Source organism: Hemitrygon akajei, chromosome 1 (assembly GCF_048418815.1).
Source record: "Hemitrygon akajei chromosome 1, sHemAka1.3, whole genome shotgun sequence".
Classification (NCBI taxonomy): Eukaryota; Metazoa; Chordata; class Chondrichthyes; order Myliobatiformes; family Dasyatidae; genus Hemitrygon; species Hemitrygon akajei.
In genome coordinates this window covers 216,572,504-216,589,366 of record NC_133124.1, presented here as the reverse complement: position 1 = coordinate 216,589,366, position 16,863 = coordinate 216,572,504, and the positions used below count along the sequence as shown (strand labels likewise).

The 16,863-nt window shown below is 45.9% G+C and overlaps 1 protein-coding gene across 1 annotated transcript in view; it reads left to right on the top strand.

Moving 5' to 3' along the window:
- Positions 1 to 16,863, top strand: part of LOC140735688 (inositol polyphosphate-5-phosphatase A-like) — a 74,387-nt gene that overhangs the window by 21,280 nt on the left and 36,244 nt on the right. Inside the window, exons 2-4 of the mRNA XM_073061051.1 lie at positions 6,102 to 6,143; positions 7,257 to 7,357; positions 16,153 to 16,240. Coding sequence (XP_072917152.1) covers positions 6,102 to 6,143; positions 7,257 to 7,357; positions 16,153 to 16,240 — 231 coding nt within the window. The remainder of the gene's footprint in view (positions 1 to 6,101; positions 6,144 to 7,256; positions 7,358 to 16,152; positions 16,241 to 16,863) is intronic.

Below are 16,863 nucleotides of genomic sequence, written 5' to 3'. Positions count from 1 at the left end.
CTTACCCCTCAATCATCAGGTCCCACACCACCAGGTTCAGGAACAGTTATCACCCCTCAACCATCAGGTCCCACACCACCAGGTTCAGGAACAGTTATCACCCCTCAACCATCAGGTCCCACACCACCAGGTTCAGGAACAGTTATCACCCCTCAACCATCAGGTCCCACACCACCAGATTCAGGAACAGTTATTACCCCTCAACCATCAGGTCCCACACCACCAGGTTCAGGAACAGTTATCACCCCTCAACCATCAGGTCCCACACCACCAGGTTCAGGAACAGTTATCACCCCTCAACCATCAGGTCCCACACTACCAGGTTCAGGAACAGTTATCACCCCTCAACCATCAGGTCCCACACCACCAGGTTCAGGAACAGTTATCACCCCTCAACCATCAGGTCCCACACCACCAGGTTCAGGAACAGTTATCACCCCTCAACCATCAGGTCCCACACCACCAGGTTCAGGAACAGTTATCACCCCTCAACCATCAGGTCCCACACTATCAGGTTCAGGAACAGTTATCACCCCTCAACCATCAGGTCCCACACCACCAGGTTCAGGAACAGTTATCACCCCTCAACCATCAGGTCCCACACCACCAGGTTCAGGAACAGTTATTACCCCTCAACCATCAGGTCCCACACCACCAGGTTCAGAAACAGTTATCACCCCTCAACCATCAGGTCCCACACCACCAGGTTCAGGAACAGTTATTCCCCTCAACCATCAGGTCCCACACCACCAGGTTCAGGAACAGTTATTACCCCTCAACCATCAGGTCCCACACCACCAGGTTCAGGAACAGTTATTACCCCTCAACCATCAGGTCCCACACCACCAGGTTCAGGAACAGTTATTACCCCTCAACCATCAGGTTCCTGAACTGGCTTGGGTAAATTCACTCACCTCAATAATGAACTGTTTCAAAAACCTATGGACTCACTTTCAAGGACTGTAAGATTATTCCTTTCCTTTTTAGTTATTCTAATTTGCATTGTTTACCTTCTTTTGTCAGTCTTCATGTATCGTTTTTCATTGATTCTATTTCTCTGTTCTGCTGGGAATGCCTGCAAGAAAATGAATCCCTGCTGCCATATACATACTTTGATAGTAAGTTTACTTTGAACTTTATTCACCTTAACTCTTGCCACAACTTCCACACTTCCTTTTGGATAACCACTTTGCCCTGCATCCTGCCCCTTGTTTCTTGAAATGTTGCCGTTGGACTGGCCGCAGCTGTGCAGAATTTGCATAATTTATGTGGGGTCCATGATAAATTTGCATTTCATTCAAATTATTAGAATTTACAAACGCGGGGGGGTGGGGGGGTGGAAGAAATTTCTGCTTCAGAACAGTATTGGTAATGGCTGAGGTCACCCGTCTTGTAAAGACACTGCCCAGAAGAAAGCAATGGCAAACCACTTCTGTAGAAAACTTTGCCAAAAACCATCATGGACGTGGAAAGACCTTGATCACCCACGTCATAGGAGACGACACATAATGATGATGGTAATTCATTCAGTGTGTGCAGGAGAAACCAAAGCTCTCCTCCAATTGGATTGCTGATTTGTTGGGTGACAGACCGACAGTGTCGGCCTCTCTCATTGGTTCATTGGTCTTCATCTGTAGCCTACCCAGCGTTACGATGCACTGGGGTCATTGCTGGCACCCACAGACAATCCGCTGGTGGCTTGGTTGCGCGTGAAAGGAATTTGTATCCCTTTGAGGTTTTCTACGCCAATGGATATCTGAAAAAAAAGTGAGAATTCTAGAACGGATGAATATAGAAACATGCAGTGAAATACATTGTTTGCATTAACAACCAACACAACCCAGGGATGTGCTTTGGGGGGGGGGAATGCCTGCAAGTGTCAATATACAGTCACTCAGTGGTCCCATTTCATATTGGAGAATGTATACAGTATACAACCTGAAATTCTTACTTTTCACAGACAATCCCGAAACAGAGAAAAAACAAAGAATGAATGACAGAAAAATGTTAGCGCCCCAAATCCTTCCCACACACAAGCAGCAGCAAAGCATCAGCCTTCCTTCCCCCAACCCCATTTCCCCCTCTTGTTCCAGCAGTGACACCCCCCCCCACCCACCCACCAAGCAAGCAAACAGCAAACCCCACCTCCCCCCAAACAGGGATCATGACATAGAACATAGAATAGTACAGCACATTACAGGCCCTTCGGCCCATAATGTTGTGCCGACCCTCAAACCCTGCCTCCCATATAACCCCCCACCTTAAATTCCTCCATATACCTGTCTCGTAGTCTCTTAAATTTCACTAGTGTATCTGCCTCCACCACTGACTCAGGCAGTGCATTCCATGCATTAATCACTCTCTGAGTAAAAAACCTTCCTCTAATATCCCCCTTGAACTTCTTTCCACTTACCTTAAAGCCATGTCCTCTTGTACTGAGCAGTGATGCCCTGGGGAAGAGGTGCTGGCTGTCAACTCTATCTATTCTTAATATCTTGTATACCTCTATCATGTCTCCTCTCATCTTCCTTCTCTCCAGAGAGAAACGCCCTAGCTCCCTTAATCTCTAATCATAATCCATACTCTCTAAACCAGGCAGCATCCTGGTAAATCTCTGTACCCTTTCCAATGCTTCCACATCCTTCCTATAGTGAGGCGACCAGAACTGGACACAGTACTCCAAGTGTGGCCTAACTAGAGTTTTATAGAGCTGCATCATCATATCGCGTCTCTTAAACTCTGTCCCTCGACTTATGAAAGCTAACACCCCATAAGCTTTCTTAACTACCCTATCTACCTGTGAGGCAACTTTCAGGGATCTGTGGACATGTACCCCCAGATCCCTCTGCTCCTCCACACTACCAAGTATCCTGCCATTTACTTTGTACTCTGCCTTGGAGTTTGTCCTTCCAAAGTGTACCACCTCACACTTCTCTGGGTTGAACTCCATCTGCCACTTCTCAGCCCACTTCTGCATCCTATCAATGTCTCTCTGCAATCTTCGACAATCCTCTACACTACCTACAACACCACCAACCTTTGTGTCATCTGCAAACTTGCCAACCCACCCTTCTACCCCCTCATCCAGGTTGTTAATAAAAATCACAAAAAGTAGAGGTCCCAGAACAGATCCTTGTGGGACACCACTAGTCACAACCCTCCAATCTGAATGTACTCCCTTCACCACAACCCTCTGCCTTCTGCAGGCAAGCCAATTCTGAATCCACCTGGCCAAACTTCCCTGGATCCCATGCCTTCTGAATTTCTCAATAAGCCTACCGTGTGGAACCTTGTCAAATGCCTTACTAAAATCCATGTAGGTCACATCCACTGCACTACCCTCATCTATATGCCTGGTCACCTCCTCAAAGAACTCTATCAGGCCTGTTAGACACGATCTGCCCTTCACAAAGCCATGCTGACTGTCCCTGATCAGACCATGATTCTCTAAATGCCCATAGATCCTATCTCTAAGAATCTTTTCCAACAGCTTTCCCACCACAGACGTAAGGCTCACTGGTCTATAATTACCTGGACTATCCCTACTACCTTTTTTGAACAAGGGGGACAACATTCGCCTCCCTCCGATCCTCCGGTACCATTCCCGTGGACAACGAGGACATAAAGATCCTAGCCAGAGGTTCAGCAATCTCTTCCCTTGCCTCGTGGAGCAGCCTGGGGAATATTCCGTCAGGCCCCGGGGACTTATCCGTCCTAATGTATTTTAACAACTCCAACACCTCCTCTCCCTTAATATCAACATGCTCCAGAACATCAACCTCACTCATATTGTCCTCACCATCATCAAGTTCCCTCTCAGTGGTGAATACCGAAGAGAAGTATTCATTGAGAACCTCGCTCACTTCCACAGCCTCTAGGCACATCTTCCCACCTTTATCTCTAATCGGTCCTACCTTCACTCCCGTCATCCTTTTGTTCTTCACATAATTGAAGAATGCCTTGGGGTTTTCCTTTACCCTACTCGCCAAGGCCTTCTCATGCCCCCTTCTTGCTCTGCTCAGCCCCTTGCAGTCCACACAAAAACCAGTTTACCTAACAGCTCGATATGCCACGGGCTCTCCCAGAAGTGTCACCCCTTCCCCAGCGAGAGGGGAGACGAACAGATCACTGTCCACCTGACAAAGTTAATCTTTTGAAAACCTTTAACTTTATTCTGCGTAGTGTTATTGCTTTATCTTATTGTACCTCAATGATCTGAGCTGTAGGAATAGGTTTTTCACTGTAACTTGGTACATAGGATCATAGAAAAGGTCAGCACACAAACAGGCCCTTCGGCCCTTCCAGTCCGTGCCAACCATTTCAAATGCCTGGACCCAGGTGTCACATCTCAGAGGAGCAATGCTGACCGCAAAATATTGATTAAATCACTAAGAAGCCACACCAGTGACTGTACTTTGTTATGATTTGGTATGTCACCCTGGGACTTTATAGTAAAGTGATTCTGATAACAATTCTCCTGATTCCAGTTGTTGTTGTTGTGGTGAAAGTGTGATTTTCATACTCCCACTCCTTTAGCTTGTTTGTACTGCACCTTTCTCTCCGTATGTCACCCTAAAGGGCACAATTTGCATTGTGTGTAACAACCGTGACAGAGGCGCCACAGGTCGGTGTGGGTCATAAAGAAAGCTTTTGGCACACTGGCCTTCGTAGATCGTCGTATCGAGGACAGGAGGTGGGCTGTTAGGTTGATGCACTGGGGAGGCCTCATTTGGAGTACTGTGTGTAGGTTTGGTCACCTACACACAGGAAAGATGTCAATAATATTGGTGAGTGCGGAGAAAATTTACAAGGATGTTGCCCAGACTTGAGGTCCTGAGTTATAGGGAATGGTTGAATAGGTTAGGACTTTATTCTTTGGAGTGTAGGAGAATGAGGGGATGGAGGTACACAGAATTATGAGGGGCATAGGTAGGGTAAATGCAAGCAGGATTTTCCACTGAGATTGTGTGAGACTAGAACTGGAGGTTAAAGGTGAAAGGTGAAATGTTTAAGGGGGTGATGGGGGGGAGGGCTTTTTCACTCGGAGGAACGAGCTGGCAGTGGAAACGATGGATGCAGGTTTGATTTCAGCATTTAAGAGAAGTTTGGATAGGAGGGGTACATTACAGGTGCAGGTCGACAGGACGAGGTGGAATATTTCTGCATGGACTAGATGGGCTGAATGGCCTGTTTCTGTGGTGCTCTATAGCTCTGTAATAACTGTTTTCTCAGCCATAAGCCAACATATGGGACACTGAGTTATTGAGGGATCTGACTTGCCTTCCGTAGTTGCCAGCCTCCCACCCTGACCGGGATCTGGGTAGCTGATTGAGCCACCTTGTGTGTCCAGGTATTAGCTGGGTGAAAGCATCGGGAACACCCTGTATGACCGTCGTTCAAGAGTGGTGGGTTGTTTTAGGCGTTCGCTGAGCTTGGCAATTAGCTTGCTGATGTTTCATCACCCAGTCGAGGTCAACTGAAGGGGGTAGCCAATCAGGACGGAGGCGAGCAAATGGGGGGCCCGATATAAGCACGAGCTCTCCCAGAGAGAAACACCAACAACTGCGCTCTGAGGACCTCACCTCGACTGGCGATGAAACGTCTGCCAGCTGATTGCCGAGCTCGGCGAACACAGCAGTGTGTGTGAGAGGGGACAGGTGGCTGGGCCACGGAGAAATAGGGAGATTTCCAGTCGACTCCCCCATAGGTGCAGCCCGACCTGCTGAGCTCTGCCAGTATCTTGTGTGTGTGTAGGTCTGATAACGCTGAATCTATAGGCTACACGTGTAAAGAACTGCGTTCTGTATTTTAGTACTAATAAATACAGAATAGTTTATTTTGAAAGCAAAAAGATTAAAAATCTCACACGGTAAAGTGACAAATGGGGCGGGCTTAGGAAGATGAGTGGAGTGTGGAAGCAAGCGAGAGATCCATCTTTAGGGCTGGGACAGCTAATGGGGTGGGGGGGACAGAGGTACAGTAATTTGGGTGAGTTTGAGACTCACAGTTTACAAAGAAGTCAAGGCCTGAGAGGCCCGGGGGGCTGATGACAAATAGAAGGGAATATTAAATTAATGCATTGTGTCTCTCTTTTGTCACAGCTGGAAGGTTTGCAATCGATCTGGTTACAGGAGTTTTATCAGGTGAGTACTCCCAGGTGAACTTCTGGCAACTTTGTGATACAGGTTTCCCACGCTATCCGAAGGCAGAGCGTTCCTATGAAACCATTTGTGAGCTGAAATGTCGTAAAGCGAAGAAGCAATTACCATTAATTTACAAACGTATATGGGAAAAATTTTTGAGCGTTCCCAGACCCAAAAAATAACCTACCAAATCATACCAAATAGCACATAAAACCTAAAATAACACTAACATATAGTAAAAGCAGGAATGATCTGATAAATATACAGCCTATATAAAGTAGAAATAATGTATGTACAGTGTAGTTTCACTTACCAGAATGGGGAAGATTCTCTCAGACATTGTGTTACATGTTCTCCCATTGGTCACTCTTGGCCAACACGTTACCTGGGCTCCCATTGGTAACTCTCAGACCCTGTGTTACAGGTGCTCCCATTGGTCACTCTTGATCAACATGTTACCTGTGTTCCCATTGGTAACTCTCAGAATCTGTGTTACAGGTGCTCCCATTGGTCACTCTTGATCAACATGTTACCTGTGTTCCCATTGGTAACTCTCAGAATCTGTGTTACAGGTGCTCCCATTGGTCACTCTTGATCAACATGTTACCTGTGTTCCCATTGGTAACTCTCAGAATCTGTGTTACGGGTGCTCCCATTGGTCACTCTTGGCCAACATGTTACCTGAGGAAGGGTTGTGGAGAGGCGGTGGTATCTGGTGGTGAAGTTATAATTCTGGCTGAGGTTGAGCCTCTAGTCCCTGCTCAGAGGGTGAAGATGTCTGCCCTTTGCTGCCCAGTTAGCAAACACCTCTTCTCCCCACTGAATTCCAATCCTTTTTGTGGATGAAAGTAAAATGGACGGCAGTGTAGGAGGGAAAGGTTAGATGATCTTGGACTAGGTTAAAGGGCCAGCACAACATCGTGAGCCGAAAGGCCTGTATTGTGCTGTACTGTTCTAGGTTCTCCAAGACTGACATCAGCCTGGAAGGAAGAGACAGTGTCATTTCTTCCAGCTTCACACTTGTGGCCATCGGGGTAGATCAGCACCGACCTTCCCTGGGAGCAGGGACAATGGTTACACTGACAAATGTCGTGTTCTCTTCCCTCTGCACAGACTGTGGCCAAGTACAGGCCTCGCTTCATCGCCATCCACCTTCAGGAGATTGGAGGGAAGGACTATGAAACTGGCATGGTGCACGTGGATGCGTTTGTGCAGTGAGTGGAGCTCGCGTGACCGCTGTTTGTGGCGGCTGCGTTTATCGTTGATTAAGTGTAGAGCCTTAAATTGTGAACAATGGCACAGACTGCAGAGCAAGGCCTGTGGCTGTGGGATCAACTCCCAAACAATGTGGTAGAGCTGGGACCATTCACTCCTCGCTCCGCTCCCCTCCGTGTGTGTGTGTAAGCACATCGACACAAAACACGGAGACTGTCATGCTGACAACCTCGCGGTCACCCCTATACCCCTGCTGTCACCCCGAATTACCCCACGACCATCCTGAGGCCCCCCCACAGTTACCTCGGAGACACCTGCAGTCACCCCGAGAGCCTCTCCTATACCACCACTCTGCCAGCTCGTTCCATGCTCCTGCCACCTTCTGTATTCAAATAATCCTACCTCTGACATCAACCCTCCCCCCCCCCGCCATGTTATTATTGTGAAACACCCCGCCAGAGCTGGCCGCAAGACAACAGACACATTAGGAACATTAAAGAAACTCTTAGATCAGCACATAGATGATAGAAAATTGGAGGACTCTGTAGGAGGGAAGGGTTAGATTGATCTTCAAGTAGGGTAAAAAGTCAGCACAACATCGTGGGCTGAAGGGCCTGTACTGTGCAGTGGTGTTCAATGTTCTATACAACCTGCCGATTGTTGGAAGACCCTGGGGTGGACATGGAGAGGGTGTTTCCTAGAGTCGGGAGTCTAGGACCAGAGGACACAGCCTCAGAATAGAAGGTTGTCCCTTTAGAACAGAGATGAGGAGAAATTTCTTTAGCTAGAAGGCGATGAATCTGGATTTCATTGCCACAGTCAGCTGCAGAGGGCAACTCATTGGATATATTTAAAGAAGAGGTTGATAGGTCCTTAATTAGTCAGAATGTTAAAGGTTACAAGGAGAAGGCAGGAGAATGGGATTGGGAGGGAAAATAAATCAGCCACGATGGAACGATGGAGCAGACTCGATGGACTGAATGGCCTAATTCTGCTCCTATCTCTTATGGTCTTATATTTTGGTTAAAAGCAAGGATAAATAAATCGGTTTTGAGCTGGTGTTTAGAAGTGTCAACTGAGCTGCATCCCTGACAGATAGATTTAGGCATTGAAGTCCACAGTTTAGCAGTGTAGTTCCAAAACGCTGATCTGCCAATTATCTTTTGAGGGAGATAGTTTAAATTTAGGAGGGCGGTATAGGAAGACCAGAGAGCTCGAGCAGGACACAATCACCGGCATGTGTTGTGAAATTTGTTGTTACGCAGCAGCAGTACAATGCACTACATGATAATAAAATCTAGTACTTACAGTAAGAAGTATATAAATATATTAATATATATATGTATATTTTATATGTATAAAACGAAAGTTAAATAAGTGGTGCAATAAGTAAAAAAAAGCAGCCAGGTAGTGTCCAAAGCTTCAATATCCGTTTGGGAATCGGATGGCAGAGGGGAAGAAGCGGTTCCTGAATCGCTGAGTGTGTCCCTTCAGGCTCCTGTACCCCCTGCCTGATGGCAGAGGGGAAGAAGCGGTTCCTGAATCGCTGAGCGTGTCTCTTCAGGCTCCTGTACCCCCTCCCTGAGGAGAACAGTGAGAACAAGGCATGTCCTGGGTGCTGGGGGTGGGGGGGGGGGTCCTTAATGATGGCTGCCGCCTTTCTGAGGGATCGCCCCCAAAGGTGTCCTGGACACTGCGGAGGTTGGTGCCCATGATGGAGCTCGACTGAGTTCACAACTCTCTGCAGTTTATTTCGATCCTGAGCAGTGACTCCCCACCCCCACACCAGGATGATAAAATAACACTTGTGTGATGTACTTTGGTCCCAGACTGTTCAGAGATTTACAAACTGTACAGAACTTTAAAATCAATTCCAAAAGATACAGGAAGCCAGTGCGGAGCGGAGCTGCTGGGAAGGACGTGTCATGTTCCCTCATCCTGGTTTTGGTTAAAAGTCTAGCAGTGGCATTCTGAATGAGGTGAAGTTTGTCAATAGATAGCCTGTAAGGCCAGTAAAAAGTGCATTGCACTAATCGAGTCTATTCGTAAGAAAGGCGTGAATCAGCTTTTCAGCATCATTATGTGACAGAAATAAACGTACCTTTGCAATATTTCTTAAGTGTAGAAGAGTTGCTCTGATCCCTTTAAAAGTTCAAAGTAAATTTATTATCAAATACATTGATGTCACCGGATACAACCCTGAGATTCATTTTCCTGTGGGCATTCTCAGTAAGTTTACAGATTAGTAGCCATAACAGAATGATTGGACGTCCTCACCAACAGGGTGGACAACCAGTATGCAAAAGGAAACAAACTGCAAGGACAAAGAGAAAAAATAATGATATATAAACAAGCAATAAATATCGAGAACGTGTAATGCAGAGTCCTTGAAAGTGAGTCCATAGCTTGTAGGAACAGTTCAGCGATGGAGTAAGTGAAGTTGAATGAAGTTACCCCTTTCGTTCAAGAGCCTGATGGATGAGGGGTAATAACTGTTCCTGAACCTGGTGGTGTGGGACCTGATGGTTGAGGGGTAATAACTGTTGCTGAACCTGGTGGTGTGGGACCTGATGGTTGAGGGGTAATAACTGTTCCTGAACCTGGTGGTGTGGGACCTGATGGTTGAGGGGAATAACTGTTCCTGAACCTGGTGGTGTGGGACCTGATGGTTGAGGGTAATAACTGTTCCTGAACCTGGTGGTGTGGGACCTGATGGTTGAGGGGTAATAACTGTTCCTGAACCTGGTGGTGTGGGACCTGATGGTTGAGGGGTAATAACTGTTCCTGAACCTGGTGGTGTGAGTCCTGTGGCTCCTGTACCTTCATCCTGATGGCAACAGTGAAAAGAGAGCATGACCTGGGTGTTGGGGGTCCCTAATAATGGATGCTGCTTTCCTACAACAGCAGTTCATATAGATATGCTCAGTGGTGGGGAGGGCTTAACCTGTGATGGTCTGGGCCATATCCACTTGGGACCAACCAAAAGTATTTCAGTTTTATCTTCAATTAGTTTTAGGAAATTATTATTTGTTGCAGCCATACCCGAAGTCAGAGAAGATAGGGTGTTATCACAAGACCATAAGATATTGGAGCAGAATTAGGCCATTTGGCCCATCAAGTCTGCTCCATCATGCTGATCTATTTTCCCTCTCAGCCCCAGTCTCCTGCCTTCATCCTGTATCCATTCACACCCTGGCCAATTACGAAACTATCAACCTCCGCCTTAAATATACATAAAGACTTGGCCTCCACAGCTGCCTGTGGCAAAGAATTCCACAGATTCACCACTCCGTGGCTAAAGAAATTCCTCCTCATCTCTGTTCTAAAAGGACGCCCCTCTATTACGATGTTGTGTCCTCTGGTCTTAGACTCTCTCATCATAGGGATCATCCTCTCCACATCCACTCTATCGAGGCCTTTCACCATTCCACAGGTTTCAATGAGGTCACACCTAAAATAGGTGCAGAGCCATCAAACACTCTTCATACGACAAGCCATTCAATCCTGGAATCATTTTTGTAAACCTCCTTTGAGCCCTCTCCAGTTTCAGCACATCCTTTCTAAGATAAGGGACCCGAAACTGCTCACAACACTCCAAGAGAGACCTCTCCAGTGTTTTATAAAGTCACAACATCCTTGCTTTTATATTCTAGCCCTCTTGAAATGAATGCTAACGTTGCATTTGCCTTCCTCACCACCGACTCATCCTACAAATTAACCTTTAGAAATCCCTGTACAAGGACTCCCAAGTCCCTTTGCGCCTCAGATTTTTGTATTTTCTCCCCACTTTGAAAATAGTCGACCCTTTCATTTCTTCTACCGAAGTGCATGGCCCTGCACTTCCCGACACTCTATTCTATCTGCCATTTCTTTGCCCATTCTCTGAATCTGTTCAAGTCCTTCTGCAACCTCTCCAACACCTCAACAACAAGCTGTCCCTCCACCTAACTTCATATCGTCTGCAAACTTTGCAACAAAGCCGTCAGTTCCATCATCCAAATCATTGCCATATAACGTTAAAAATTCAGTCCCAGCACAGACCCCTGTGGAGCAGCACGGGTCAATGCTGGCCAGCCAGAAAGCCTCCTTTTATCTCCACCCTTTGCCTCCTGCCAATCAGCCACTGCTCTATCCTTGTAGCTTCTTAAGCAGCCTTATGACACCTTATCAAAGACCTTCTGAAAATCCAAGGACACAAGATCCACTGATTCTCCTTTGTCCATCCTGCTTATTATTTCTTCAAAGAATTCCAACAGATTTCCCAGGCAAGATTTTCCCTTGAGGAAACCATGCTGACTCTGGCCTATTTTATCGTGTGCCTTCAAATGCCCTGAGATCTCATCCTTAGTAATCGACTCCAACGTCTTCCCAACCACTGAGATCAGACTAACTGGCCTATAATTTGCAATTTTCCAGTCTTCCAGAACCATTTCAGAACCTAGTGATTCTTGAAAGATCATTACTAATGATCTCTTCAGCCACCTCTTTCAGAACCCTGGGGTGTACACCGTCCGGCCCAGGTGACTTATCTACCTTCAGACCTTTCAGTTTCCCAAGAACCTTCTCTTTAGTAATGGCATCTTCACACACTTCATGACCCCTGACACCTGGAACTTCCACCATACTGCTAGTGTCTTCCACAGTGAAGACTGATGTAAAATACATATTCAGCTTGTCCGCCATTTCCTTGTCACCCCTCATTTTCCAGCAATCTGAAATCCACACCCGCCTCTCATGCACTCTTTCCGTATCTGAAGAAACATTTGCTATCCTCTTTAATATTATTGGCTGGCTTACTTTCATATTCCATCTTTACCTTTTTAATGATTTTTTTAGTTGCCTTCTGTTTTTTTAAAAGCTTCCCCCATCCCCCAAGTTCCCACTAATTTTTGATCTATTATATGCCCTCACTTTGGCTTTTATGTTGGCTTTGACTTCTCTTGTTAGCTACAGTTGTGTCATCTTGCCTCTAGAATACTTCTTCCTCTTTGGGATGTATATATATCCCGTGCATTCTGAATTGCTTCCAGAAATCCCAGCCATTGCTGCTCTGCCATCATCCCTGCCAGTGTTCTTTTCCAGTAAATCCTGGTCAATTCTTCTCTCATGCCTCTATAATTCCGTTTACTCCACGGTACTACTGATACCTATAAAAAGTATTCAACCTCTTGGAAATTTCATGTTTTATTGTTTTACAACATTGAATCACAGGGGATTTAATTTGGCTTTTTAACACTGATCAACAGAAAATGACCCTTTCGTGTCAAAGTGAAAACAGATCTCTACAAAGTGATCTAAATTCATTACAAATATAAAACACAAAATAATTGATTGAACTGTATTCACCCCCATTAATATGACACACCAAATCATCACTGGTGCAGGCAACTGGTTTCAGAAGTCACATAATTAGTTAAATGGAGATCACCTGTGTGCAGTCAAGGTGTTTCAACTGATTGTAGTAAAAATACACCTGTCTCGGGAAGGTTCAACTGCTGGTGAGACAGTATCCTGGCAAAAACTACACCATGAAGACAAAAGAACACTCCAAGCAACTCTGCAAAAAGGTTGTTGTAAAGCAGAAGTTAGGAGATGGATACAAGAAAATTTCCAAGTCACTGAATATCCCTTGGAGTACAGTTAAGTCAGTCAGCAAGAAAAGGAAAGAATATGGTACAGCTGTAAATCTGCCTGGAGCAGGCTATCCTCAAAAACTGAGTGACCGTGCAAGAAGGGGACTAGTGAGGGAGGCCACTGGGAGACCTATGACAACTCTGGAGGAGTTACAAGCTTCAGTGGCTGAGATGGGAGAGACTCACATACAACAACTGTTGCCCGGGTGCTTCACCAGTCACAGTTTTATGGGAGAGTGGCAAAGAGAAAGCCACTGTTGAAAAAATCTCACATGAAATCTTGGCTAGAGTTTGCCAGAAGGCACATGGAGACTCTGAAGTCAGCTGGAAGAATGCAGCAAAATACAGGGAAATCCTGGAGGAAAACCTGATGCAGTCTGCAAGAGAACTGTGACTTGGGAGATTTGTTTTCCAGCAAGACAATGAGCCAAAGCTACACAGGAACTAACAAAGTTTTGGTCCTGGAGTGGTCAAATCAGTGTCCAGACCTCATATCAATTGAAAATTTGTGGCTGGACTTGAAAAGGGCTGTTCACTCACGATCCTCGTGCAATCTGACAGAGCTTGAGCAGTTTTGTAAAGAAGAATGGGGGAAAATTGCAGTTTCCAGATGTGCAAAGCTGATAGAGACCTGTCCACACAGACTCAAGGCTGTAATTGGCTGCCAAATGTGCATCTACTAAATACTGACTTGAAGGGGGTGAATAATTATGCAATCAACTATTTTGTGTTTAATAATTGTAATACAGACAGTCCCCGGGTTACGAACAAATTTTGTTCCTAAGTCTGTCTTTAAGTCGGATTTGTACATAAATCGGAACAGGTACATCACAACATAGTGCATGTTTGTTATTATGAACAATTGTATTTAACTTGAATTTTCAGAATAATAGGCTTTATGGCAGGCCGTTCGTAAGTACGAGTTATTCGTAAGTCGGACGTTTGTAACTCAGGGACCACCTGTACGTTTAGACCACTTTGTAGAAATTTGGTTTCACTTTGACACTAAAGAGTGTTCTCTGTCGATCAGTGTCAAGAAAGCCAAATTAAATCCTCTGTGATTCAAAGTTGTAAAACAATGAAACATGAAAACTTCCAAGGGAGGGGGGAGGGCGAATACTTTTTATAGGCACTGTACAATTGTGTGCAGTCAGCACTGTCTTCCTATTACTGTTGATTCAGCAGCACCCCCATCAGTCACTGCTGGGTACTGCAGTCAAAGAATCGTGGAAAAGGCCTTTGTCCTAACCTGCCTGTGATGGTGGAGAGGAGCAAATTGTTGTGTGAGTTCACCTCTACCTCCTCCCTGACAGTAGTAATGGGGAGAGGACATGTCCCAGATGGTGAAGGCCCTTGGCGATGGAGCACCAACTCCCAAAGATGTGTTTGGTGGTGGGGAACGAAGACTAAAAGACGTGTTGGCCTTGGAGAGGGTGCGGAGGAGGTTTGTGAATAACTCTGGGAATGAAAGGGTTAACGTTTGAAGAGCAGTTGATGGCTCTGGCTCTGTGCTCCCTGGAGATTAGAAGAATGAGTCTCTTTGAATCCTGTTGAATATTAAAAGACCCAGACAGAGTGGAATTGGAGTCTAGGATCAGAAAGCTCAGCTTCAGAATAGAGGGGTGTCCCTATAGGACAGCGATCAGAAGGGATTTCTTTAGCCAGAGGGTGGTGAATCTGTGGAATTCATTGCTACAGGCAACTGTGGAGGCCAAGTCATTGTATATTTAAAGCGGAGGTAGATAGGTCCTTGATTAGTAAGGGCATCAGAGGTTACATGGAGAAGGCAGGTGAATGGAGTTGAGAGGGAAAATAAATTGACTGTGATAGAATGGCAGAGCAGACTCAATGGGCCAAATGGCCTAATTCAGCTCCATACTTTATGATCGAGTCCACAACCCTCTGCAGCCTCTGTGCCTTGGGGCCTCCATGCCAGACAGTAATGCTACAGGAAAGATATTAATCGTCGTCATTACGTGCCGTGTCGTACGACGTGGGCGATCGTGGCCTTCCTTCTGCCTTTGATCTGAACTGCCTGTGGCAGGAGTTCAGGAGTGGATGTTATTACAAGTGGAGAATAAAACCGGAAAATGCCGACAGCACTCAGCAGGTCAGGAAGAGAAATGGTTACTGATTCAAAGCTGGGACCGTTTATCAGCTCTCAGCTCCACTACGCCGATTGTTGTTCTCTCTCCGCGAACGCAGCTTGACCTGCCAAGCGTTTAATGCATTTTCTGTTTTTATTTCTGATCTCCATCATCTGCCGGTCTCTTGATTTTCTCTTGTGTCGAGGGTGTTGGAGACTATCCAGTGCCCAGTGTGGCTGTGGCGCAGCGGGTACGGTACCGTGCAATAGTCCTCGGCACTTATATATCGCTAAGGCGCCTAAGAATCTTGCACAGAACTGTGTTTTTGTCAACGTGGAGTGGAGAACGAGTTTGTAAATCTGGCGGGAGCAAAGGATGTTGGGAATGTCAAGAATGGGGAGCCGCAGGAGGGGTGTGGGACAGGTGGCAGTGGAGGAGTGCCATAGGGTGTCATGGATACAGACACACCCAGCCCTGAGACGCCAGGCAAGCTCATTTAATTCCAAACAGTTGGTTTATTGATCATTACAGAATGTCTCTCTGGTGTTTCCCGCTCCCTCCCCTCTCCCTTCCCCTTTTCCCAACCATGATTCCCCTCTCCCTGCCCCCTTCCCATTCTCAGTCCGCAATAGAGACCCATATCAGAATCCGGTTTATCATCACTCACACACGTCATGAAATTTGTTTTTGTTTTGTGGCAATACATAAAATTACTACAGTACTGTGCAGAAGTCTCAGACACACTAGCTGTATATATGTGCCTGAGATTTTTGCACTGTCCTGTAGAGTAATTGCCTCAAGTCCCAGGTTCAATCCCGATCTCCGACACTGTCTATGTGGAGTTTGCATGCTCTCCCTGTGAATGTGTAGGTTTTCCCTGGATAATCCAGTTTCCTCCCACATCACAGTGACATGTGGGTTGGGAATTAATTCCCTATTAGAATCCGGAGAGAGATGATGGGAACATGGGGAGAATACGTTACAGGAGGGAATATGGAAGGGGAGGGGTGATTGCCTGTGTCGATGGGCCTTATGCACGTTGTGATAATTCAGATTCGCTTTGTCTCCACACAGTGGTATTCTGTCCAGTGAGGAGATGCGACAGTACGACAGAGTGCGTGTGTACCTCGATGAGCATTTCTCTGCTCACGGCCATTTCACGGTGAGTCCATGTCGATCGAGTCAGATCTCCTGGCGTCAGCTGGGATTGCTGTTAATCACTCAGCTGTCTGTTCAGCACACTGGACAGCAAATTTTTTTCAGTTTTGTTTCCTGAGAAATTATATTTGTTTATGACAGACCATTGAAGCTGAATGCAACTAGAATTACAGACTATTTGTAACATGTGGGGATTTGGAGAGACAAGAAATTAACTTTTATTAAATATAATGTGTTTAATTACTGATGCTTTGCAATAGTTCAACTAAGCTAAAAATGTTTTGTTGATGATTTTCATGTGTACTCAGTGTCTGAGGCTTCTCGCTTAAGAGTCCAACAATAATCAGCCGGCATTGATGGATTCCAGTTGCCCTGATACGGTTTCTCCATGACCGCAATGTCCTGGTGAAACCGTTCACTTGTCAAGATTTGCAGGGAAGAAGTCTAAATGGGAGTGCAGAAAATGAACCTTTAGTGACATGTTGCTCTTCATGGTTTTGAAAGCTTGAAGCACGTTTTCAACGAGCTGCACGTAGTTCGGTGCTCTGTAGTTGCCAAGAAAACTTTCAACAACGTCCTTGAATGCCTTCCATGTGATTTTCTCCGGTCTCACCAGAAGTTCTTCAG